This window comes from Botrytis deweyae, assembly GCF_014898535.1.
Source record: "Botrytis deweyae strain B1 chromosome Unknown BDEW_002, whole genome shotgun sequence".
Taxonomy (NCBI): domain Eukaryota; kingdom Fungi; phylum Ascomycota; class Leotiomycetes; order Helotiales; family Sclerotiniaceae; genus Botrytis; species Botrytis deweyae.
In genome coordinates, this window is record NW_024066209.1 from 1,415,794 (window position 1) to 1,441,535 (window position 25,742).

A 25,742-nucleotide genomic window follows, 5' to 3' on the forward strand; every position below is an offset into this window, starting at 1 on the left:
AAACAAATACTCAACAAACAAATTCCAAACCACAATGACGTACCTATTCAACTCATCCCAACTCGCGAGCTCCCGAGTGCCGAACGACCTAGTGCTCGGATGCAAGACGGGTGGGAAATAGTATAGTGTCCCGGGTGGCGGATGTTGAAGGTTCACGGGTATTTTAGTTGGATTCCAAATACCTGCGGTATCGGTACTTGGGGGTTGATAATTGAGATGATGGATGGATATCCAGGATGGAGTGGTGGATGGATAGGCGGAATGATGAAAAAGTAAAGGGAAGTTGTTCTTTTGAGGATGAGCTAGCTATGTAGTGACTGATCAGTGATTGCACGTATCTATTCTATCTACATATGATATGATATGATTTAATAATCAAAAGTATAGGAAACACAAAAACGACTGAATTCTCAGATTGACAAGTCAATGGCACGGCGTTCAGTTCCGCGCTAGGGAGTTGATAGTTTGGAAACTCTAAAGGTTGAACATCCAACTAGTGATTTGATACGAGGAGAAAGACATCTAGCGAACAATGAAGAGCTGGGGTAAAAAGAGCTATTCCTCGGTTTGTGCTCACGATGTGCAAATATTCACACTGCTTTGTCGATCCCCTCGCGGGGTTTTGGGGGCTTGCGTGAAAAGGGTTGGGGAAATGGATTTTCGTATACGGGTATTTGTAATTGTGATATCTGGAAGGGAGGGTTGCTATGATGGAGGTTAATGTGATATGAGTATCTGGGTAGTATATATCCATCCCAATGTTCCAACTCTATATGTTCTCGTCCTACTCTCCTCTTTCTCTATTTCTTCCTTCCATACTCCGCCCCTACAAATTACATATATCCTCGAGTTCGCAAGAATCACAGAATGAAATCCCGCGCGTCTCTTATTAGTACTTTGTCGCTTCTTGCGGCGACAGCCACGGCGAAAACATGCATTAATGCCACGGTGCCCGTTACGATATCTGCTCGTCAAGCAGTATTCGATATCGAGGTTCCAACAAGCAATCTCACTACTCCCGATTTCTTCCTCAATGTAACGCAGCAGGGAAGAAACTTCACGGATATAGCTTTGTCGGGATATCAGACGACGACTGGGACTTACAATATCAGTACCATGTATTGTAGACCCGATGCGGATAATTCGAGTAACCCGACGATACAGGTAAGCTTTCTTTTTTCTTGATGTTCGTCTGATGTATTATGAACATATCAGATTGGAACGTATGGGAATCCAAAACTAACTCTCCATACAGGTCCTAACCCACGGTATCGGCTTCGATAAAACCTACTGGGACCTCCCCTACAACAACTTCAACTACTCCTACATCGACACGGCCACCACCAACTACTCCTACCACACTCTCTCCTTCGACCGTCTCGGAACCGGTAATTCCTCGCACGGCGAACCCCTCAATGAAATTCAATCCTACATCGAAGTCGCCGCCACCGCGGCCCTCACAACCATGCTCCGCAGTGGTACCTTTCCATCCGCAATGAACACATCCTACACCCGAATCGTGCACATTGGTCATTCATTCGGAAGCGCCCAAACATACGCTTTAGCAAACATGTATCCCAACATCACCGACGGAATCGTATTGACTGGATTCACGATGAACAGTTCCTTCGTATCCTTATTTGCCGCGGGCGGAAACTTCCAACAAGCGCAGGAAAACCAACCGTCTCGATTCTTTAATTTTACTGCCAATATAGGGACTACGGATATCTCGTTGTCGTCACCCGAAGCCGTGCCCGCAGGCTACATGGTTTCATCCAATGCGGCCGCAAACAAATATCTCTTCCTCAAGCCCAACTATTACGATCCATCGATCCTGACCTATGCCGAAAGCACAAAGCAGACCGTTACACAAGGAGAACTTCTTACATTGGGTTCCTTACCTATGACTAACAATTATGCGGGACCGGTTATGGTCATAGATGGGGATGCGGATTTACCTTACTGTGGATCGGATTGTTTGGCCACTGGAGGGGTTGCGGATTCTTTGGCTGCGATGGTGAAGGATAGTTTTCCGAATGTTGGCGAGAATGATTTCGAGGCTTATATACAGCCTAATACTGGACATGGTATTAATTTGCATTATAATGCGACGGGAGCATATGGAGTTTGGCTGGATTGGTTGGGAGAGAAGGGATTGGCGGGTTCGTAAGAGTTATGGAACGGAAGAAAGGTATTGGGAGGAGATAATGAATTTGAGAAGGATGCAAAATTTGAGAGCGTTGTAGTGTAGATGATCGAGATGCCAGGACCAAAGGACTGTTGGAAGTCTTGAGGATGAAAAGCAGTTTGGGCGTTGAATTCTAGTTAATTAATGAATTACTATCAAGCAAAAATGGCCATTGAGGATGTTTGTGAGTAAATATATTAACTGTAATGTGCAAACCTTCAGCACGTAGCATATGAGGATTATGGATAGAAAGATACATGTGTATTTGCACACTCCGCATTGATTTATTGAATTGAAATAGTAGATATTCATCTCAGCATCGGATCCATTGCTGAATGGCAGTGAAAGCAAGTAACAATGACGAAAAGAAAAGCAGAGAATTTCCATTCTACTTCGAAGATGTCTACTTGTCTGAGTACTCCGGTCCACACACTGACAGTACAGGCAAGCTTTTGGCTATCTGTATCAGTGCAATAAGATCGTGTATATCATTCAGACGGTAGGTAGATAATGTGATGCCCTTGGCAAAGAATAAACGTAAAGCATAAAAAGAAGAAAAAAGTATAAATCAATATACCAACTACCTTTCTCCGAGGCTCTTTCAATTCCGCCACCAACTTATCTTCCCCACGCTGCTGTACCCCCATCTTTTCGATGACTTCCTTTTCCTCAACTAAGCTGGAAAAAGCATTCTAATTCCAATCATACCACCTGACTCTCTTCCAACCCCTCCCGAGAATCAAAAGATCCTCACGTCCATGCACATGACCTAATCCAATTTTCAGAACGCACAGGAGATTTCCACTGGGAATTCTCCGACACACGTGCAGGGTGGTAACAGCACTACCGTATGTAGCATATCAAATCAAATCGAGAGATCGAATCCAGAAATCAAATCGAGTCAAAAGAAAAGGAAAAGATCACAGAGAATCTCCAGACCAACGGAATCAACAGTCTAAAATTCAAACTATATTCCAAGGAACATTTTAGTTGCTGGGAAAAAGGCTTAATGACGCTTGATTAAATGGGGGAGCTTGGTACGCGGAATGCCAAGCGTTCAATGTCTAGAACAATGGTGGCTTCACGGGCTTTTCTAGACGGTCCGTTCGTCCCTATCTTAGTTTTCTTTTTGAGCCTTTTGAGGTATTGATCTAGGTAGATGTGGTTGAGTATGGAAACCTCGTGGCAAGTGCCGTCGCTAGAAATTTCGATGAGGGGAGTCATGTTAGATGAAGGCTAGAAGAAGAGTTTGTTGATCAATTAGATGATTTTTTCCGGTCTAATGATTCGAACGATTGAACAGCGCATCTGTTGTGATGGGGAGGGCAACAGATACCCAGTATCACGCACAAGCAAACATCGCAATAATATCGGCAACTCCGCGCATCAGTTCGAGATTTTTTATTTATTTGTTTGAGTTTGCTTTGGTTTGTTAGGTAACTTGGGTTTGTTCGTCAATTCTATGCGAGAGAGAGATAGCGGACGGGAGGAAGTCAGAAGAATTGGAAAAGCTAATAACTTTCTTTCATGCATGATGCATGGAATAGATTTTACGCACAGCACCCCTTCTGAAAAAGGTGACCCCGCGGATGAGATTGTAGACAGTAGAGAGAGTGGGTGGGTGAAGAAGCGAGGTAATTGCTTGGTATATGGTGTTTATGTTGTGATTGGGCAATGTCATTCCTGGGAGCGAAACGGGTGAGATAGGAAGGTGGAGATTTGATGGATGAGTATTCGCTATTGGGTGATGATTGAGTTTTTGCCATCAAGTTGATGTTGGTTCGCGGCGTGGAAGGCTAATTCATTAGTTTGGAGTATGCGTATCGGTGCTTTGTCGATTTTCGGAAGATGGGATATGGGATATGGGATATGGGTGAGGGATGCAGTTTCTTGAAACTTGAGAGAGATATTGGCAGGATTCAAGAAGGGAAATTTGGGACGTACGATATTTCGTAGCTGTTTTCGACGCTCATACCGTACTTTGTGACATAGCTATCTCTTCCCTATCTACTCGGGTCCATATTATCTTCCTGTCTAGTATTATAGTAGTATATGATATGATATGATATGGGTTGTTTGAGTCTGTGCTTTGGGGCATTGCAGATATCCATTATTGTACTCGAGTATTGTGGGCAAAGAAGCTTGTGGTCCATCCAGTGAGACCGTCGTATTGCCGTATTCATGATATTTATACCAACAGATATTGTATAGCCACCATGCCATGCAAGCAACGATACGATACGTACACCACGCGTCAAGACCCAAGATGGAGATAAGAAGATAGAAGTGAATCAGGTGTTAGACACGCCATGAGATCTTGTATTGAAGCGATAAGCACTTCCAAGGTTTATGCAATCCAAACTCGATCGGATAGATTTAATGAAGTGTGTATAGTGGCAAAGGAGCTAACATCATAGAAAGTCCCTGAGAATATTGCATGTGGCTCTGATGCATTCATCCTATCCAGTTCTCTATCTCATCGCTGCTACTGCATCGGAAGTGATACCAAATTCAATATCTTTGCCGGAAGCTTGCTTATTTTCTGCACCAGGTGTGTAACGCTGAGGCGTACAGAATAACCTTAACAAGCGCATACGACTCTTTTTTTGGTACGAAGTGTGCATACCTACCTACGCATAGATAGGTACACAACGGGAAAATCCCTCCTCCACGAGAAACCCATCCTGTTGTCATTTGTCTACACTGCAGAAACAAAACGTTCAATAAACTAGTCGTAGTCGTACTACTTACCTCGTACATACAAAACAAGTGGAGATGAGATATTGACAGCTACAGCTACAGCTTCACCATCACCATCACCATCACCGTGGCGATACTCCTGAACCGTGATCCTATTATCCCGCAGTAAACCCAATAGTTTTATATAATGATTGAAGAAGATCAAATCTCAAGCACTATATCGAAATCAAAGGCTCTTCGCATATCGATTTATCAAACGCAACGAGCGTATCTGATTCCTATCCAAGCTTGTCTAGAATGAAGTTAGTGTTCCGTGCTGTACAAGGATTTATTAGGGGTAAAAGGTGGTTTTTGGCGGGTCTTGGTGTAACTATTTTGCTGAGAAGAGATTAGTTTTCGGGATCCTAGTATCAAAAATCTAGGAACAGGAAGGGATCAGCTTCTCTAGAGCGAGATTACTTTGGATAGTGAAAAGAAGAGGAAAGTTTGGTGTTTCAATAGACTTGAGAATGGACGAATGAATGGATATCGTGACTGAGTATTGACGGGACTACTAGATGCTGGCTATCCAAAAATTTAGTGAACGAGTAATGCCGGCATGAAGGTCTGCGGAGTGGGAACTTGGAAGTTGGTGATTAGATTATGTGGACTTGTAGAACTGATAGATAGACGGGACGGGTAGACTGGGTAGACTGGATCGATTGAATGGATATGAAGATTGTTTGAACTTTTGAAGTGGAGGAATGAGATAGAGTGGCACTGTGGTACTAGCTATGGATCCTAATGGTTGAGCCAAGGTCAGACCAAACCCGACCAGACCAGACCAGACCAGGTTATGAGGAGAAATACCTGTTCATATCCATATTCTTGCTGCTTGCTTGCTTGCTACTCCGTACATTAGCCTACCTACTCACTGGTACCGTTCTGGCTGGTACTTATTATCTTTTCTTTTCCCCAACTGTCCCTAGTCGCTTAGACAATACGTATACGGAGTAGACGCTAACTAGGTAGCTACAGTACTAGGTAGTGTAGTCAGTATCTATCGCGCAACCACAAAAAAATACCTTCATGCATATCTAATCCCTCTCCCCTCCTTTTTTATGGCTATTTGACTCGACTCGACTTGACTCTATCCTTTTCATCTTCTTGGATATTCTTAATTTATAACCCATTCGATCCTTATCATAGTAATTGTTCTTGTTGTATACAAAAGAAAACAAGTATCACTTCGATCCTTAATTGTTTATTCGTTATCGTCCTCTTTCAATCGGATTCACCAAAGTTGCTACTACTACTACTACTACTACTACTACTGTACGATTAGGTTCTGAGCAACACCCGAGAGGAATCATACGCCTAAATCTTCAATCATTCATTCAAATCATCCATCCAACTGAATCATATTTGACAACCAACCTTTTCAAAAGGAATTTAATTGAATCAATTGTCACAGACTCCATACGATAAGAAATTCGAAATCACTTATTGGTCTTGTGTTGGAGAATAAAAGCTTCTTCAAAACAACAATTCGAAGATCTTTCAAAAATAGAAAGTTCGGTCGTTCTTACCTCGTTTCGAAAAGAGTACGCTAGCACCACGGATTAGAGCTTCTACGAACCTACCTACTATCTAAAGTAACCTTCAAACCACCTTTATCAATCATTCCTCCGTTCGAGCATCGATATACCAATATATCTCGAGCCAAAGAACCTTCTTGAATTAAAAGAAGGGACACTAAGTCAAACACTCATCATGTCCTCCCCTGTCGATGAAAAATCGACTCTTGTCGACACGAACGTTCTTACCATCAATCGACCTACTCCCTCTCGCACACAATCCAATCAATCCGTTCTCAGCACAATCGAAGATGTCGACTCTACCCATTCTTTAAGTCCAACTCACACTCGATACGAGAAAAGCAGTCTGTCCCAAGAGACCTCTCCATTCTCTCCATTCTACAACCCAAACCCTACACGATATTCGCTCGAAGCACAAAAATCCTCGTCGAAGCAGAATATTGCGATGTACGATACAGACGTTGAAGCTTGTCTTACACCACAACAAACAACGAAGAGTGGGGCATTGTTGACAAAGGCGAAGACGGGTGCGACGCAGGAATGTACGGTATGGCCCGGTCAACAACAAATGAAGAGGAAGAAGAAGGCTATGAAACAACACAGACTGAGTGCAGGCATCTGCGGTTGCATGGCTAATTTCGATCGAAAGACAAGAATCTGGATTAAGGTCTTGATAGCTTTGGTGGTCGTTGCTCTTGCCGTCGGTGTTGGTGTCGGTGTCTCTAGAGCTGTTGGAGGAGGAGTCTGGAAAAATTCGCAGAGCACCAACACTGCCATTCCCAGCTAATTGGAATGAATTGGCCAATAGATGAGTGTATAAGGTATGTTCGATTCTGCTAAACCGATGCCAATCGATGTCAATCGATGACATATTTGATGCTAATCGTGTCTAGTCATGATCTCCGTCTATACCGGCGTACAGCACATCCTCTGCTACTGCATTCTCGACCCACTATACACAAATACCTCGCAGCATGAGACTTGCAGATCTCTTGGCCTTTCCAATTCGATTGATCACCCAATCCTAAACTAAGTCGCCTTGTACATACACTATCCTCGATGTCGGTCCTTCAATCACATCATCGTTCTTGGGCGTTCGCGGAGCATCTTTTTCTTATTTTCTTATTTCTTTCCTAGCGCAGGGTGAAATAAGCATAAAGCACCAACATTTTTTCAACGTTTTGTTTTTCCGTTACGACATATTGCATATGACATAGCTAAATGATGTGCATACGTTATGTGGTCCATGGCGTGGAGACACTCTTTCTCTTTTCTAATCATCGGTCGTGCCTAATGTTCGAGGGAGGCAGGGCGATGGAAAATTTGCTCGATTTCTGATTTCTCTTGCTGTGCATAGATGATACGAGGCGACGATTGTGGTGGTAGTGGTATGGGGATGAGAATGTTCATACATTGCATACATACATATCATACGTGGATAGATGAGGGCAAAATCTGTATTTGGAGTATTGGAGCGAAATGGATGACTGGATGGGATGGAGGGAACTATGGGAAATGCTAATGATATGACCACCAACTACTTGATGAATCTTTTACATCTTTTGTGACTGTTGATGTGAAATTGAGTTGAATAATTCCAATAACTTTGTCTTAGCAAATCGTTCGGGAACATATAGCACAAATGCAAGAAGCAAGAACAAAGAGAATGAATTAATAAATAAACAAAACTAATCACATCAAAAATACAACAAGAGAAATGGGCACAGCAGCCATTTATCAATCAATATACGAATCTAAATCGGAGATAGAAGGAAGTATCGGCATCTTGGTCAGCCCAGCGCATTCGCATCACACACACACACACCAAGAATCAAGATGCATCATGCATCTGAGTGGAGTTTTTGAGGTCATTTTTTCTCTTCGAAGCGGAAAATGGAAATTTGGCGGATTTCCGAATCCGAATGGATGGGTGATTGGGTGGTTGGGTGGATTATGTAATGCGAGATTGTGTGCATGGATTTGGATTGGGATTGGGATTTATGAGGGAGAGAGGGAGGGAAGGAGAAGGAGGGGAAACTTGGGAGGGAAGTGGTTTTGATTGGGTTGTGGATTTGATAATGGATAATGGATAATGGATAATGGATAATGGATAATGGATAATGGATAATGGATAATGGATAATTAGGTTGTTGGATAGATGGTTGGATGGTTTGGAAATTGGTGGTTTGTTGTATAGAAATCGTAATCGTTATCGTAATAATAGTATTGAGTACCTACCTACTTGATATATTTATATTTCAAGATAAAGATCATTGTTACTCTTCTAACTTAACCCCTCCCTCAATAACCTACATGTTTCTAAAGTTCGACATCTAGTATCTCTACTTTCTCCTGTTCCTCCTCCTCAACATCATCTTCTACATCTACGATTTCAAGCTCAAGTTCAAGCTCATGCTCAACTTCATCCTCGTCCACGCTCTCCTCTACGATTTCGATTTCGAATTCAATGTCATACTCGATCTCCTCTTCGATTTCATACTCAACTTCAAATTCTATCACCTCTTCTTCAATCACCTCTTCAATCACCTCCTCTTCCTCTCCCACATGTCCCAATCTCCCCTCCAACTCCTCACACTTATCCCATCCCTCAACAATCCAAACCATTCCTCCATCACTTCTCATCTCTCTCCAATCCTCCCTACTAACCCCCATTTGCCACGTTCTCAGAATCCCCTCCTCACACGTTCCTAGTCCTCCGTTGATTTCCGCATCTCCTCTATTATCCTCACATCCTTCCGCGTGTAGAACCCAGGGCTCCATGATCTCTATTTCCATTTCTTCTTCTTTCTTCTCGTTTTTACCATGGCACTTCTTCTTTCGATTGTTCTTCTTGAGTTCCTCGTCTGCATGGCCCGGGGATTCGAAAATGTGTTTTTGTTCATCTTTCTCAATGCTGTTGATCTCAACAGGGAAATATACCCAGAATCTTTCACTCCCATCACCTCCCGCTCCATCACATCCACACCCAGAACTGAAATCATAAACGTATCCCCAGTCATCAACGATATTTGGATGGAGGGCAACAGGCTCAACAATCCCTTCGCAGAAGCCGGGGAGTTTTGCAGAAGCGTGTGGTTCGAGGGCGCCGGAGGTGTAGGGGGTTAGGAAGGTAGCAGAGTAAGAGAGACATTTTTCGGGTGACGTGAGAGGGGCTTGGGAGGATGTGTGTGCGAGAACAGAGACGGGAGGATGAAAAAAGGCGATGAGAGGAAGGTAGCGGAGGAGATTGGTTAGGGTGTGCATTTTGGGACAAGACGGGAGATATGTGTGGATTGTTGTGTATTTTTGGATATTGCTTCTAGAACTAGTAACTTAAAGCAGATAACACAAATTGAAGAAATGGAGAAAAGAAAATTCGGGGGAAAATAGTAAGAAGTCGAGTTTTTCCTTCAAACCAGCTTCAGTCTTAGCTTTGAAGAAAATGGGGCAGTCAAAGAATGACGCAAATATATGTCTTCATTTACCAACAGATCAGCTGTTTGAAACCTTGCCCTGGAAAGGTCTGCCTTGGTCTTCGACTCCAACATGAATCTATACATACAAAATAAAGGCCATTCTAGACCGTCTCAGCCATCGTCCTTCGACCAGAGACGGCCACCATACATACTTATCAATAAGCCATCTACAAAAGACATCAAAATTGTGGCGGGCGACGAAGTTTCAGTCGTCCTACAGCTAAGCGCTGGACGTATCTCAGGTCGCTTCATCCCTCGATTGAATGTTTGTTGTGCGCTTAGTTTGATTGGCGCCAACATTACGCATACCTTACAACGTACTGGATCCTTCACTTGAATAGATGCATACTCGATCAGTAAATGTCTTTTTCCTGCAGAATAGGTTAATTCGTGTAGGAATACGCAAGAATCAGAATCGCCTGCGAACACTCGTTCTCAATTAATCGCTTCCCTGCATCTCCTCCCCTTCCAAATTTCTCTCATGACATCAATCGAGGACTAGAGAAAAGTCGTGCATTGGAATTTGGGTATTGAGACTGGTGTAAGATTACATAATTCGGTAGTGCCATATATATACCTACTGCGCTTCATGAAAATAAGACTGTTTCAAGAGGATTCTCAACCGCGTTCAATTATAGTGTATATGAAAATCCGTGAGATTATGACAGGTGATCATGTATGGGTGGATCCATTATCCAGGCATGATCCGCGCTCAGAATGTACTTTAGATTCTGCATTCTTCAGCATGAAACGAAGGAAAGAAATGAACGCAAGTAAATTGAGTTTCTGTGGATGATCTTGGATATCGTCCTCCACTCTCCACACGATTTAAGAAGACCCTACAGTCTGGTTATGAAATTCACTACTGGAATAGTTATTGAGCATGGCCAGGGTGGAATGAATTGAGACGTTGGATCTCCAACCTCGAGGCATATTCGGAGCACTTGCTTAATGATGGACCCATCTAGCTCTTATTGTCCAATATTCGCGACCGAAAATGAAATATGCGTCGAAATAATGATATTTGGAAGACAACCACTAGATACTATGTTGTTTGGATGTCCAGCCGCTAGGTGCAAAAAACATGCGTTGTGAAGAGAACACAAGGGGAATGCGACAAGAATAGAGCAAAGTCAAAACTTCTTTTGATAAGAGCGAAACAAATTAGGTAAGTGAGTGGTATGTGAAGGAAAGTGTAGAAGGGAGTATGAGATTGCCTATAAGTTATCCTTCTATGATCCCTTGGTTCAATTATGAAAAATATCGACTCGTGTTTGTAAAGAAAATGAAGTTTGTCGATGGCAGTAATAAGGTCGAAGAAAAAAGCCAGTGCTTTAAAAATTGAAGATTTCAATAATCCTGGGACACTGCTGCTGACTCCAGAGCGACTTCATGAGACAGCCATGCCCCGTGATTCATGATTCCCGATTCCTAAATGAAAATGGGAATATCGTACACACAATACAATAAAATGGTGAAGTCACGCGCTCATTTCTACACGTCATTTTGCCGCCAATTGAGGCTGATACCCACATAGTCATGATGGGGTACTGGGCAGTGAGCAATACCGTAGCCAAATGGACAAACCGGAAAACATTGGGAGAGGAAAGGGACAAATAACCCCGAGTTTTGATGCTATCCAGAGTTATCATGTATGACCGAACTTATGGCGACGTGATAGGCTAATTCCTATATATAATATAATCTCTGCAGAGCTGCCGGGCTTTTGCAATATTCTCCGTTTGGCTGCGGTGCGAACTTCGAAGTGCGAGGTACATACGAAGTATGGTGGCACCGGTATATGCGTGCTAATAAGGAGGTAGGGATGACACAGCCCGAGAACAGCCACCAGAAAACTCGCGATATCGATATCGTATATTCGTAATCAGCGGCACGCGGCAGGAAGGAGAGAATGTGAAGTCGAGTAGATTAATTCGCATTCCTATTGCAATTTGCAATCGACAAGTGTCAAATTAAGAATTGTATCCGAGAGGTTTCAGTCACGGCATTCATTACTCGAGTAGAGAGACCCATGCGAGCCATGCTAGGTAGGTAATATGGGGGACCCGATTTATATGATGATATAATCTCGATAATCTCCGATTTCCTAAAATACAACCCCTTCCTCCCTTCCTGACTACCTGCCTAGTCCTTCGCACATACATCGTACATCGTACATCGCACACACAAAATCCAGATGAGCGATCCAATTATTTATTCAGCCTCGTACTTGCCGGTTGAACGACCAATGGCATCCCTCGATATTCACCTCGGTAGGACAAGATAAAATTGACAAGGTTTTTGCGTGGCTCGTGTCGTCTTCATCCATTCATTCATCCATCCATTCATTCCCTACCGGTACCTACCCATTTCTGGACTCAAGTCGACACATTTTTATTCCTTTGACCTTTCTCGTACTCGACCTCCCTACCAATACGACGCTTTAAATAGCAACTCATATTTGGTATTGGTAAGAAGAGGCTTTGCACCGCACTTTTCACACTCGATAGCTATATTTCTCTTCGCCTTCTTGCATTTTGGTGTTTGGTTCGCAGATCGGAAAGAATTGGGCATGATGGATGTGATCCGTCCACGAAGACCACATCACAAGAGTAGAACCGGGTGTCTTCAATGCAAATCAAGAAAGGTCAAGGTACGTATGCTCTTCTTGCTTTCGTTTGGAGCGAATTCATTTCCATATGTCGCAGGTCTGCATATATCATTGCTGCACCAATAGAACATCCTAGTCTCTGTCATGAAAAGCTCTCTGGTAGACACAATGTTCTCAATGGGGTTCTCGGCGTTGCACCCACATTACTCATTACATGTTTTTCTCCAATTTTCCCCAAATTAAAAAAAAATCAGGATTCAGCTGACAAACATATTTAAAAAGTGTGATGAGAAGAAACCATCATGCCAGAAATGTCAAAGTTATGGTTCAGGTTCAGAATGCTCTTATTTGCGTACACATCCCATGAAGAGTCTTCATAGTCACGAGATTCAGTGCAGTACGATGATGCGACAAGGCTCAAAGTCCAGATCGCCAGCGTCTGATATCTCACCTTCAAAAGTTGAATTGAGTCCTAGACCAGTTGTTTCGCCTGCTCCATCTCTGCCTGCATCGAATTATTCCTTTTCTATCCTTGATATGGAACTACTTCATTATTACACCATGTATGGCGTTTCAGATTTCGTCGACTTTGCCACTGGCCAAGAACTCTACAGAACAACTGTTGTAGAACTAGCTTTCCAGTTTCCATTTCTTATGCATGAGATTCTTGCGTTGGCCGCCTTGCAATTGTCACATGCCCGACCGCTCAAAGCTGCTTACTATCACGGAGCATCAACTACTCACCTGACTACCGCTCTCCAACAATTCCAATCTGCGATCTCCGATCTCACAGCTGAGAATCTTCAAGCATGTTTCGCGTTCACAACCATCATGTTTACATTTGCCTGGACGTCACAGGATTCCAATCTATCCAACCATTTGTTCTTTGGGCCCGATTGTGCCGAAAATGAAAGTACATTCCCTCACTCCCAATGGTTCAAGCTTTACCGAGGTTCCAATTTTGTGCTCAAAAGTACTTGGGAAAATCTGTCTCGGGGTCCGTTCAAAGTGCTATTCGATCCTTGGATTGACTTTCAACGAGATTATATCCCATCACTCGACCCAATCGACGATTCCCATGTCTCTTCGCTCGCAAGTGCGTGGTCTAGTACTTCTGCATGCGATCTCCCGCTCGAAGAGCGACAGCACTTGGATAGTGCACTCGATACGTTGAAACGAGTTTTTGGACTCATGAGAGCCCCTAATGCACCTTCACCTCTAAGCGTGGTTATGAGTTGGTTTTCTTCCATCACCGATGAGATGGAGGCGATGCTGGCTAGGAGAGTGAAAGAAGCGTTATTACTCGTGGCGTATTATTGTGTGTGCATACATCGTGTATCACATGTATCGTGGATGAGTGGGAAGGGGAAGAATTTGTTGCAGACTACTTTAGATGAGTTGGGGCCTGGATGGGAGCAATGGACGGCGTGGCCTATAGAAGTCGTTTTGGGGAGGGAATGGAGGGGTGGGAAGACGATGAGTGTGGATTTTATTAGTGGTGCATCATGAGGAGTTTTTGGAATTACGTGCATGCATTTGAGGATTGGCGTTGGAGATACCAGTTGGAAGGCTTTTGTTGCATTAATCAGGCGTACTTTGGTAAATCGGCGGGGATGCATGGGTGTGACTAGTTAAGTGTTGATTGGATAGTTTGTGTTTATATCGAATAATACCCCCCATACTTGCTCAAGAACCCATGGTGTACTCCTCAAACCTTCCTTATTAACGCCACTAGAATAAATATGGAGAATTCCAATGCTGATAAAACCAATAACTCTCGCTGCAATCACTACAATACGATCATGATATACCGAAGCTGCGATAGCAACCTTCGCTCTACTTCTCACTTCGCGACCTTCAAATAATACTCATGTGTCCTCCTTCACTTCCTCAAGTAGCAGCTTCCTTGACCTCACCCACCTTTTGTGGCGGCTCATCAATAAAACTCGGCACTTCATCCACCATAAAACTTGGTGTCCCCTCCGCCATGCCCCCCAAACCCTCCAACTCCGCTTCTTCTCCCAGCGCCTCCAACTCCGCATCTAGCTCCGCCTCATCCACCTCCTCCGGCAAATCATAACTCCTACTAATGCTCTCCTGAATCTCATTTCCCACCTCCATCAAATCCGCCATCTCATCCTGCATCCTCTCAATCTTATCGATATCAATCTTGCCATATTGTTTCTTCAGCGCCGCATTTGTCGACTTGAGCGTCGACACGGTCGTCATGACGTTTTGCAGATTATCTTGCATCATGGCTGCGCTTTCCATGTTGTAGGATTGCTGCTGCAGTTGGTCGCGCTGGCCTTCGTACATTTTGCGGCGTTGCAGAACTTTGAGAGCTTTTTGCTTGATGGCGGTTTTGCCGGGGCCGTCGCGCATCTTGGAGAGCTTGGTTTGGTAGGAGGTGAGTTCGGCGTTTATGGAGGCCAGCTTGACGTCGAGGGAGGAGATGCGTTCGTCGACCTAGAGAAGGGGGGGTTAGTCGGGGTATGGTATGGAGGATGAGAGTGAGGGGAGAGGGAAAGGGAGATGTACATTTGAAATCGCAGAACTGAGGGTTGGTTTGGGGGTTGAGGACTTTGCGCCGAATAATCTATTCATCTTGATGGTATGATGAGAATGTGTTGAAGATTTTCAAATTTGTGTTTTGCAATGAATATTGTGCCGGAATTAGATTTCTCAATTATAAATTATGATTGAATTAAGTAGGTAGTCTTGAAGGTCCAGGCTGCTGTAGTGTGATGATTGATTTGCTTGTTCGGAAACATGCTGGTTATTCGTCATTGGCATCAAATCTTACCCGGGGTTTGTCTCGGTTAATTGGCCATTTATCTTTATCGGGTCATCACGTGGCATTTAGCTGGGATTCAATCTCATCATTCATATCTTTTCCATCTTTCCATCTTTCCATCATTTCCCTATCAGACATATGCAAGACACGTTGTCAGTTGGTTACTTGGGTGAATAGAGTAGAAGGAAGGTAGGTGTACTATACAGCCATCTATAAGAAGTGGGAAGTTGTATGGATTGTGAGATATATACACATACCTAGGGCTACTCCATACACCTGTACCCAGCATTCACCAGAGATCACACACACATGAGTGAGGGGCTTGAATCAACAACCTACTACTCCCTACCCACGTCGCTATTGGTTCTTCCTATCTCATCTCTTCGAAAATGAGTCGGACTTCTTGGTGATCATAGCAGAAAGGTCCCTGATACCACACCACACCACACCATCTAATTTCAAAAGGCTCGAGCAGGGCAGAAAAAGTAATCACATCAACTTGTACCCACTCAACTTTCCCTATCTTCCCAAACTGCAACGAACTTTGACGCCCAGAATTGGAAAATTGATCAAGTAAGAAAAAGACAAGACCACAAAGAGACCCAAACCACTTTGAACCCCACCATCGACCTGCCTTGCCTTGCCTTGCCTTGCCTTGCCTCCTTGCCCTCCCTCTCGGACAGACCAAGATTTTCTGATTTTCCGATTTTTAAACAATCAGAGAGCGAGAGTACTTGATCGACAAATTCCTATTTGTACTTCTAATAAAAAAACATTACCTTTCTTGTTCCTTGTTCTTGAGATACCCTTTTTATTTAGAAAATTGTCGGGCCATTGGTTCGTTGAGTCTATCCGTCAAGATATCTCTTTAATACATCCTCTAGTCAAAATTGGAGATATCAATCCAGCCCCAAACCCTCTTGACAATTTACCTCGCAATACACAGACAGATCCTTTCCACAACAGCAACATTGATCCTACTCTTTTGGCCTCTTGCTTAGTCAAATGGGAGGAGGAGCTTAGTTGAGGAGAGTATCAATTCGCAATTCACATTGTACAAAGAAAGCACAATTGATCTTGAAATACAGAAAATATATGTCGTAAGTTCTCTTTTCCCATTATTTACATTATTCACAACAACTACAATGAATGGCTTGCGGAAGCGCAGGGCTGAGAGACTCGCGCGCCCAAATTAAGGCACCATTCACCGACTAGCCACACAATCCTCTCCTCTATTCCTCAATTTGCGGATTGTACATGATTATCCACTTCTAAAACATTGTCACTGACCTCACATCTTTATTTATAGTCATATTTACGATCATTGAATCTTCACGAAACACGATACGATACGATATTCCAGATAAAAAGTGCGTGTCTGCAGGCGGGAACCATTTCCATACAACCACCTTTTTTTCCTTGTGGGGAGAAGTACATCATACCTGCGGCTCTCCAGCGATTGATTCGCATGATTAATCTCAAGATACGAACATAAAAACAATACCCATATCTTATTCTACCACCATTTCCTTGGTGTCAGACGAGTCCTGTTACATAATTCATCATGTTCTGGCGATTCGGCGGGTATGCCAACATTTCTACTATCGATACTCTGCTCGACAAAGAAGATGTTACCCTAGAGCAGTTGTTGGATGAGAGCGATCTCATACAAGAACTAAAACAACACAACTCAAAGTTGATCGAATACTTACGGGAAGATAAAATTCTAGCAAGGCTCCTGGAATATGTTGTGGCTCCTAAATCGGAGACTATCGCATCAGAAGACGCTGGGGCAGAATCGACAGAAAAGTCAGGTTCACCAAACTCAAAGGGCAAAACTCGATCCTTCTCCCTTTCTCGCCAGTCCTTTGAAGATGCCGACGAAGAAAAAGAAAAGAAACGGACTCGCTATGCTTACGTTGCAGCCGAAGTCTTATCCTCAGACAACTGGTCAATCTGTGAGGCTTTGATGGAGAATCAACCTCTGTTGCGCAAGTTTTGGGAGTTCTTGAAACTGCCTGCGCCTTTGGATCCTTTACAAGCCAGTTATTTTACGAAAGTCAATGAGGCTCTTTTAGATAAAAAGACGGAGGAAATGCTTGATTTGCTAAAGTCGATAGACGGCACAGTTAAGAGTATGCTTCAGCATGTAGATTCTCCTATGATAATGGATCTTCTTTTGAAAATCATTAGTTTGGAGAAAGCGGAAGGGGGTGCAGGAATTGTTGACGTATGCTTTCCTATCCTTTCGTATTTTATTTTTATCTGCTAATTCTGAAATAGTGGCTACATTCGCAAGATTTGATGCCAATCCTTCTTTCTTTTCTATCCTCAGAACACAGCTGGGCCACACAAACTTCGGCGGGTGATTTTCTCAAGGCAATCATCACTATTTCAGCAAATGCGTCGCAAAACGAGCAGTCATGTATAGGACCAAATGAGCTTACTCGCCAACTTGTCTCTCAGCAGTGTATTGAAAAGTTGATCTCCGACATGCTTAAGGGTGGAAATCCGTTGACTGTTGGCGTTGGCATTGTTATCGAAGTCATTCGGAAGAACAATTCAGATTATGATCCTGAGGTTGGAGCTGAGGCAAATGCAGTACCATCCAGCCGCGATCCTATATATCTCGGAACCCTCTTGCGTATGTTTGCCAAACATGTCCCCGACTTTATGGAACTCATCCTCAGTCCCAATCATACCGTTGGAGGAGGCGATGGTCCTGTAACAATCCAAAGAAAAGAGCTGAGTGCTGCTTTTGGTGGAAAAATTGAGCCCCTCGGATTTGATAGATTTAAGACTTGCGAGCTCATGGCTGAACTTTTGCACTGCAGCAACATGGGCTTGTTGAATGAAGTCGGCAGTGAAGAGTTTGTCAAAGCGCGCGATGTGGAGAGAGAACGATTAAAGGCCGAGGGTAAATTGAACCCATCGCCCACTGCCCTAATGTCCGAAGATGACCTTACGATGAAATCCTCAACGCAAACACGACTAGGTTCCCCAGACGGTTCTAGGAAACTGGAGGTTCAAAATGCCTCCGATGATGATGGATTTGAAGAAGTTACGCATGCAACAGAACTTGGCGACGACGCCAAGGACGATTTTGATGAGAAACATGAACACGAAGAAACCTTACTTACTTCCACCCAGCCGCCTGTTTCTTTCCTCGACAAGGACGACGAGGAATTTGTTGATGAACCTTTAAGCTCGCCAAGACTACAACCGCTGTCCGATGAGCATACGTTACAAGAACCAGAGATGACTGTCCTTCCTCTTTCTCCAACTAAGGAACTTTCTCAACAAGTTGGCTCTTTAGGCTTTACTGATGAGGATACGACTATGACCTCCCCTCCTCCTTCCATCGACGCTACTCTCCTCGATGATACTGAAGACTCTTCTGATGGCTCCCACAAACATACCCCCGCTTCCTCAGAGGGCTCCCCTGAAAGCCAGAGCGTAGCTTTGGAACCACCTACTGAATCTTCAGTGCCCACAGAAGAAGTTCCTCATGCTGCAGAGGTCATTCCACTTCCAGAAGATACCCCTGCACCTTTGTTCTCCAAGAAAGCAGGATCAACAGAAGAGACCACCGGTACATCAGCCGCCGTCCCTGGCGATGGCAACATGAGTCTTGACAGCGTCGATACTACTATGCGCGATGCTGGTGAAGGCAACAATTCCGTACTGATGGGTAACACGGGGGAGCTCTCCCAAGACCAATCGCTGGCAACTGCAGGTGCTCCTGTAGTTGGAGATTATCTCAAGATGCAATTTGTTGAACATAAAGTTGTACCAACTATCTTAGTAAGTTTTCACCAGGCATCATATTTGAGTACTTGAATTAATCAGTGTAGGATTTCTTCTTTCGATTTCCTTGGAACAACTTCTTACATAATGTCGTATATGACGTTGTACAACAAGTGTTTAATGGACCCATGGATCGTGGATATAATCGATCACTTGCGATCGACCTCTTCGAGACTGGAGACATCACAATGAGAATTGTTGATGGTCAAAAGAAGAGTGATGAGGCACAAGAAAAGAACAAGATGCGACTTGGTTATATGGGCCATCTTACACTCATCGCCGAAGAGGTCGTGAAATTTACAGAACGACATCCTCCTGAGCTCTTATCTGACTCTGTGTTAGAGAGAGTTATGAATGGTGATTGGATCCCATATGTGGAGGTCACTCTGGCAGAAACTCGGGAACGGGATAATGCAATTCTCGGAGGAGTCCGACCAGATATGGCAGTTGGCCCACGACAAGCAGTCATGAATGCGGTAAACGCAGCTAATAATTTCGGAAACGCATCGTCTGCTCTCGCCGACGCAGGCCTTAACGGGTCAACAGGTCTCGACAGCATTGAACTTGCTAACAACAATGGGAATGGCAACAACTTCATCACTGGGGGTACATTACTGAGCGGCTTTGGAAGTTCTAGTGATGAGGAAGATGATGAAATGGAAGAAGACAATGACGAGGAAGGAAAGAATAGTGGTGGTACATCGGCAGAAGTGGGTCATTCTGTTCCTCCATCAGCCCCCAATCTTGATAAATTTGACGACCTGGACGTTGATTATGAATATTTGGAGCAACTCGATCGTGAATCACCTCTGTTTCCTCAAGAGAAGGACGAGGATTTTGATCAGGGTAGTTCTTAATCAGTAAAAAACACATGTTGTCTTCCTTTCTTCCTGTACAGTACGACTTTTCTGGCACTTTATTCCCAAACAACATTACAAGTGGCGTTTTTAGATCTTTGGGGCTTGTTGTTTCTGGCTTCAGAAATTTAGAAGACATTAATGTTGGTATGAAATGAGGAGTATTGTTGGAGTTTTCTCTTTCCTTAAATCAAGAGAAAGAGATTCAATTTTTGAGATATAATCCTTTCACCCCCTTTCTGATATGGTTGGTGGTGGTGACAGCTGTGATGTCGATCTGGTGTTGTAATCAATGATTAGTGTCCGCAAATCTTTTTTTAACGTTGCTCCCTAGTGGGTGGGCTAATTATCTACTCTCATCTGGACCCGCCATTTATTTGCTATTTACCCAATTGCTTTTATCCACCGCTTAGCTTTCCCCCTTTGGAATATGTCTTATTTCTCTGATAATTGTATCGTACCAAAATATATGCTAATGTGGTTACATCTAGTTCTCTCGCTATATTACCACACCCTCAACCACAACATCTACCTCTGATCTCTCACCTCCTTCAGCACCACCGCCACCTCCACCCCCTCTCAATATCCCACCAAGCCGCGCTAGAAGACAATTGGCTGCGAGATTGGCGCTGCATAGCAAGCAGAAATTGGTGAATGGGGAGAAAGCTGAAGGCGAGGAGAGGGAGTCAAAGGGAGTCAACCCCTTTCAGGTAGAGGGCGAGGATGATGAGGATGAGGAGGGAAGCAGTGATGACGATGAAGGTGGGTTTGGGAGAAGTGGGTTTGAGGATAATTTTGACAATAATGATGGGGTGGGGGTTAGTATCACAAGAGAAGCGAAGAGGAGAACGAGTTTGGAGGATGAGGATGAGTACGATGGTAGGGCTGGTGGGATTGGAGGAGTCGGGGCTGATGATGATGAGGTTGTGCATGTGGGAATGGTAGAGGAGGTGGGCGAAGGTGAAGTTGAGAGTGGAACTGGAAGCGAGGGTGCGAGTAAAGGTCCAAAGGAAGATGCGAGGTTAAAGGCCGAGGAAGTAGATGATGGAGAGTTAGTTCATGTTCAGCACGCGGAGATGCAGGAAGAAAGTAAGAAGGCGTAGACTCCGTTGAATTGGATTGATTAAATGGACGGATGCGGTGCATGGATGGGCGAATATCTGATGAAGGCATGAGTGGATGAAATATTTGTACGATATTATGCGAGACTACGATCAGTACGGGTTACGGAGGTGGCATTATGCAGCGTGTTTCTCCTTTGCTATAATTGATTTAGGTGAGACGATGAGACCAGATGATGGTATGAACTGAGAGAACTTAGGATAAGGACATTTGATAAATGGAAATGAAGGACGGGGGATGAGAGACGTGTATAGATAGTTATTTGTATGCATGATTGATTACGTTTACAAAATTGAGTGCGAGGTTTTGGGAGAAAAATATTTAATCACCTTCCTAGGTAGTTAACGACAGCATGTCGAGGTAGTTCTACTAACAGTAATAGATGCTACTTATCGAGGAGTAAAAATATAGGATGCGGGATCAATCGATACTTGTTGTCAATGCGAATGAGCGGATTGAAGGTTTCAATTGGGCGTGAATTTTCGGAATAGTGCTTTTAAGAGGAACTTAGGAGCCAGAGAGATGATTTGATTAGGAATGAGAATATGATTAATGAGGAAAATGTAAAATTTTTATAAGAAACCCATCGGGGGATAGAAGTTCATCGAGGATTTCGACCTTTCAAGGATCACCGGGAGTTTGACTTTGGAGCTCGGATTTCTTATCTTATCGCCGTCAGACTAAAATTTACAGGCAGGGTACCTATTGTGTTGATGATAAACATCGAATGGCACCATGAATTCACCTTCATACCGTTTCTTTCTATACTTCTCTATATGCACCGCTTAGTATCACAATCTACATTTAAATGCGCCCGCTGTCTGCGAGCTACAAAGCAGCAAAATGCAGCGTCAAACTTGCATAAGAATGCTTCTCGACAATTCTCACAAGCGTCGCCACTTCGAGGGGAAGATGCTAGCAAAGTAACGAAAGACTCGGAAGATCAAGCTTCAATCGAGGCTCAGATATTGAAGGAAGTCTCCAAGAATGACTCGGAAAAGAAAGGAGTAGAAAAGGAACTAGGGGCGATGTCAAGGCGTCTCTTGGAAGCTACAGAAGATGCTCTGTTAGAAGGTGGCCGAGCCGGACGAAAAGCTGTGGAAGAGGCGGGCTTCTCTGAAGAGTTGAAGGCAAGATTACTTGAAAGAGTAGAAGCTTCAAAATTCAAATCCGAGAATGTCTCTGCCTTTACGGAAGCAAGCTTTGCATCCAATATTGGTCGTGGGTCTCGGGATATTGCCACAGGGCAAGCATGGACCGGGCAAGAAGCAGCTGAGGATACGGTTCTGCGGATGTTGGATGATGCTAGGAAACCACTCAATCCTGGGTTACGAGGGCCGGGAAAGATTCCATCGCCAATTGTGGATTTGAGGTTGAAGAAACAGCCTAAACAGAGACCTGGCGAAAGGTTAGCAAATGCGAGAGATAAAACGTCAATCTATACCATTTCTAAGGATAGCCAAATGAGCGAGCGAGAGAGGGAGGAGTTTAGAAAGGAGCTTAAAGAAAGATTCTCGCCTGGTGCAAGACCCATGCCGAATTCAATCAGAGGTTTGGCTGCTTTGGCCAATGAGAGAATTGAAGATGCCATTGCTCGTGGTCAGTTCAAGGTGAGTCTAGGTTTCGTGATCACCCTGGGATGTTATGGTACTAATCTCTTATTCGCAGAATATTCCCAGGGGAAAAGCAATAGAGAGAGATGCAAGAGCCGACAATCCATTTATTGACACAACCGAATACATCATGAACAAGATGATACAGCGACAAGATATTGTGCCACCATGGATAGAGAAACAACAAGAACTTGTCAAAACTGCAAATATTTTCAGGACCAGATTACGGAATGACTGGAAGCGACATGCTGCAAGAACAATTGCAAGCCGAGGTGGTACCTTGCAGGAACAAATGAGAACTGCAGAGATATATGCACAATCCGAAGCTGTCCATAACCCCAAGAAGCGAGCAGTGGAGCAGATATCTGTTCCCACAAATGCTACAGACGATCCAGTTATGGTGAAAATCGTACAAGAAGTTCCGTCTTCGTCTAGTGGGGATCCAGTTATTCAAATTCTTGCGGAAACAAAAGAGGATGAGATTGACATTGGAGAAATTAGTCCTCTTGAGACGAACAGGCAGCCAGCTTCTGAACAAACATCTGCAGCACTCCCCCCGCCATTTCGAATACCATCTTGGGAGGAATCCGAACAATCATATCTTAAGTTGGCCATCACCGATCTGAACAGTAAAACAAGATCTTACAATCTCATGGCACCAGATCTTGCGAAGAAGCCGTACTTTTCATTGGAACGCGAACTCAAATCATGTTATGCAGATGTTGCACCCCAATTAGCTGCCGCTATCAAAGAAAGAGCGACTAGACCAGCTAAGGAGCTAGTTGAGAAGATTGGACATCGTCCTGGTGGTATTATGGAACGATTCGGATCAGACAAAGTTAATGTCTATGATTCTAAGAGACCCTTATATGGTTTCAAGGAATTCTGGAATGATTTGTTTGGAGAGAAACAGGCATAAGTGTAGCTTCCATTCATGATTGTGCATCGAGAGCAACTTCTAGGTTGGGGGACACAAAATCTGGAAATGGAAGGAATGGTAGATGGGGTTCTCATAAGACGACTGTTTACATACACCTCATGTTACTTGCAAAGCTCTATACACCATACACACATCACAGCTTTGAACAGCTTCAGATCATTACACAAATACAATCACATGAATTTTCTCAAGCGGCATCAGAACTTCATTTTCGAATATCGGTATGGAATCAGACAGAAAAGCCTGGGCAGTCACCATACCCGTCACCAGACCCATCGCCAGCTCTTCGATGGGCGTTATTTTACTGCCGAATCGCCAATCCTCAAAAGCGTTACGAGTAGACCCAGGCACACGAAAATATCGCGAACATGAGGTTGATGAATTAGGAATGGGTTTCTTAGGACGTTGGAAGCGTTGTGACCAGCTCCAGAATGCCCCTGTAGTCGTTGGACGTTCACAGTGCGGAAATCCAACAGACCCTCATAGACAGCCAGCATATTCAGGGATCGCGATGAAACTCAGCCGGCTCCTATGGACCCCTGCGGACGATCAAATCCTGCTCAAAGTACGCAAACTTGGAATAAGTTGCCAGACTATACAAGAGATACACCTTCCGCAGCGGACAGTGAGAGCTTGTTCTTCTCGCTTCCATTCTCCGGCCTTTCGAATGCAATTTCCTGGTACGAATTGAGATAGATGGTCACGGAAGCATGGATTAGTGGTCAGGTAACTGGGAATAGCGCCACATATGAATCCCGCCATTCGGAAAATAGCGTTATGTAAATGAAATTTCAATTGAGCAGTTTTGGGAGCCTGAGGAAATGCTTCTCATTGATGTATTTTCTGATCCCAAACAACCTTTTATAGTTAATAAATTCATCTAATTGGCTCCACTATGTCGCCACCCGAGACATAACATTTGAATGCAAAACTTGACCAATGAAATACCAAGCCCAGGTAAGAAAGGTACAAGCTGCGGGTTGATCCGTGGTCGCCGATTAGAGTTCGAAACTAACTGCGCTTAACGTATGCACAGATCCTTTGATATGCGTATCATGCTATTCCTGAGGTGTCGCGTACGTAAGAATGGTAATTGGGACAGCGGGTCTCCAGCGGGTACATTCACCAGAGACTAGACGGATTACAACGTGGACTATGAAGTTGTAGCGGGAGAGAAGATTTTCTATGTTGTGTAGTGGAAAAAAGGGGGGGATGGGTTGCATGTGTTCAATGCAGGGTGAAAACTAGAAGGAAAAAGAAGAACTGGGAAATGTGAAATCTGATATTTGATAGGTGCAGATAGTTTCTTGGAACACATTGACCTCGGACGAGAGAAGGTAGGACGGCTCGGTATAGTATGAAAAAGGGAAAAAAAGATAAGATAGAAAGACACAACGTCCGTTTGTTGGTGAACCGTCTAGCCATATGTCATTTTAGAAACTTACTTCTATAGATTAATAAGTTATTCATGCAAGCTAGGATTTCTGTCTCTTTACTTCTCTCCTTTCTCCGTTCTTCTTTCCCCTTTTCTATATTCACTGTGAACTCAAAATAATGTGAGTTGGGCGAGGGAGGTCTTATATAATAGAAAGTCATCGACCTGGAAACGCTTTGTAGGTACCCAAGTATTCATTGCATTCCATCAAACAAATGCAACAACAAAACGAATCTCCACCAGGTACACTCAAACTTCCACCATTGTCAATCATTTTTGGGGTGGCTTAATATACATCAACATTACCTGGTTTTGAAGTCACAATTCTTTTGATCAGAACCCGCAGCTTCACGGTGCCTTGCAGCTGCATATGCATAGATCTTCCTATACCCAGCAGATATTGATGTGAGGAAGATCCATCGTCCTGGATGGTAACAAACGAGAATACACTCAGTACAACCACAGTGCACAAATGATACAGTATCATACCACACACTCACTTTTTGGGGTCGTCTGAAGTTGAGATTTCATTTTTGACTTATCTACTCATCCCGTCTTTCTAAATTTGCAGCTTTAGTACGGCCTTCCTTACTTTGATCTACAACGAATACGGCATTAACCC

The 25,742-nt window shown here is 43.7% G+C and overlaps 8 protein-coding genes across 8 annotated transcripts; 5 read left to right on the forward strand and 3 right to left on the reverse strand.

The window, feature by feature from the left end:
- Positions 1 to 549: 549 nt before the first annotated feature.
- On the forward strand, positions 550 to 2,332 carry EAE98_001114 (uncharacterized protein). Its single transcript, XM_038948731.1, has 2 exons — positions 550 to 1,164; positions 1,256 to 2,332. Exons 1-2 carry the CDS (start codon positions 868 to 870, stop codon positions 2,168 to 2,170), a joined length of 1,212 nt encoding a protein of 403 aa, XP_038814997.1. The 5' UTR covers positions 550 to 867; the 3' UTR covers positions 2,171 to 2,332.
- A 4,308-nt stretch (positions 2,333 to 6,640) lies between these two features.
- EAE98_001115 (uncharacterized protein) lies at positions 6,641 to 7,252 on the forward strand (the record flags this gene model as incomplete). Its single annotated transcript, XM_038948732.1, has 1 exon — positions 6,641 to 7,252. The coding sequence occupies one exon, from the start codon at positions 6,641 to 6,643 to the stop codon at positions 7,250 to 7,252; it is 612 nt and encodes a 203-aa protein (XP_038814998.1).
- A 1,532-nt stretch (positions 7,253 to 8,784) lies between these two features.
- EAE98_001116 (uncharacterized protein) lies at positions 8,785 to 9,729 on the reverse strand (the record flags this gene model as incomplete). The annotated part of the gene is made up of 1 exon (XM_038948733.1): positions 8,785 to 9,729. The coding sequence occupies one exon, from the start codon at positions 9,727 to 9,729 to the stop codon at positions 8,785 to 8,787; it is 945 nt and encodes a 314-aa protein (XP_038814999.1).
- A 2,787-nt stretch (positions 9,730 to 12,516) lies between these two features.
- Positions 12,517 to 14,061, forward strand: EAE98_001117 (uncharacterized protein; the record flags this gene model as incomplete). Its single annotated transcript, XM_038948734.1, has 2 exons — positions 12,517 to 12,594; positions 12,835 to 14,061. The coding sequence occupies 2 exons, from the start codon at positions 12,517 to 12,519 to the stop codon at positions 14,059 to 14,061; spliced, it is 1,305 nt and encodes a 434-aa protein (XP_038815000.1).
- A 381-nt stretch (positions 14,062 to 14,442) lies between these two features.
- On the reverse strand, positions 14,443 to 15,156 carry EAE98_001118 (uncharacterized protein; the record flags this gene model as incomplete). The annotated part of the gene is made up of 2 exons (XM_038948735.1): positions 14,443 to 15,018; positions 15,091 to 15,156. The coding sequence occupies 2 exons, from the start codon at positions 15,154 to 15,156 to the stop codon at positions 14,443 to 14,445; spliced, it is 642 nt and encodes a 213-aa protein (XP_038815001.1).
- A 1,754-nt stretch (positions 15,157 to 16,910) lies between these two features.
- Positions 16,911 to 21,113, forward strand: EAE98_001119 (uncharacterized protein; the record flags this gene model as incomplete). Its single annotated transcript, XM_038948736.1, has 4 exons — positions 16,911 to 17,576; positions 17,630 to 19,150; positions 19,201 to 19,863; positions 20,502 to 21,113. 4 exons carry the CDS (start codon positions 16,911 to 16,913, stop codon positions 21,111 to 21,113), a joined length of 3,462 nt encoding a protein of 1,153 aa, XP_038815002.1.
- A 795-nt stretch (positions 21,114 to 21,908) lies between these two features.
- On the forward strand, positions 21,909 to 23,664 carry EAE98_001120 (uncharacterized protein; the record flags this gene model as incomplete). Its single annotated transcript, XM_038948737.1, has 2 exons — positions 21,909 to 22,742; positions 22,801 to 23,664. The coding sequence occupies 2 exons, from the start codon at positions 21,909 to 21,911 to the stop codon at positions 23,662 to 23,664; spliced, it is 1,698 nt and encodes a 565-aa protein (XP_038815003.1).
- A 317-nt stretch (positions 23,665 to 23,981) lies between these two features.
- Positions 23,982 to 24,182, reverse strand: EAE98_001121 (uncharacterized protein; the record flags this gene model as incomplete). Its single annotated transcript, XM_038948738.1, has 1 exon — positions 23,982 to 24,182. One exon carries the CDS (start codon positions 24,180 to 24,182, stop codon positions 23,982 to 23,984), a length of 201 nt encoding a protein of 66 aa, XP_038815004.1.
- Positions 24,183 to 25,742: the final 1,560 nt, after the last annotated feature.

Excerpts from the sequence above, each read along its gene's own strand:
- EAE98_001114 (XM_038948731.1), top strand. The coding sequence starts at position 868 with ATGAAATCCCGCGCGTCTCTTATTAGTACTTTGTCGCTTCTTGCGGCG. Across the intron at positions 1,165-1,255 it reads CGAGTAACCCGACGATACAG|GTCCTAACCCACGGTATCGG; the intron begins GTAAGCTTTCTT and ends CTCTCCATACAG.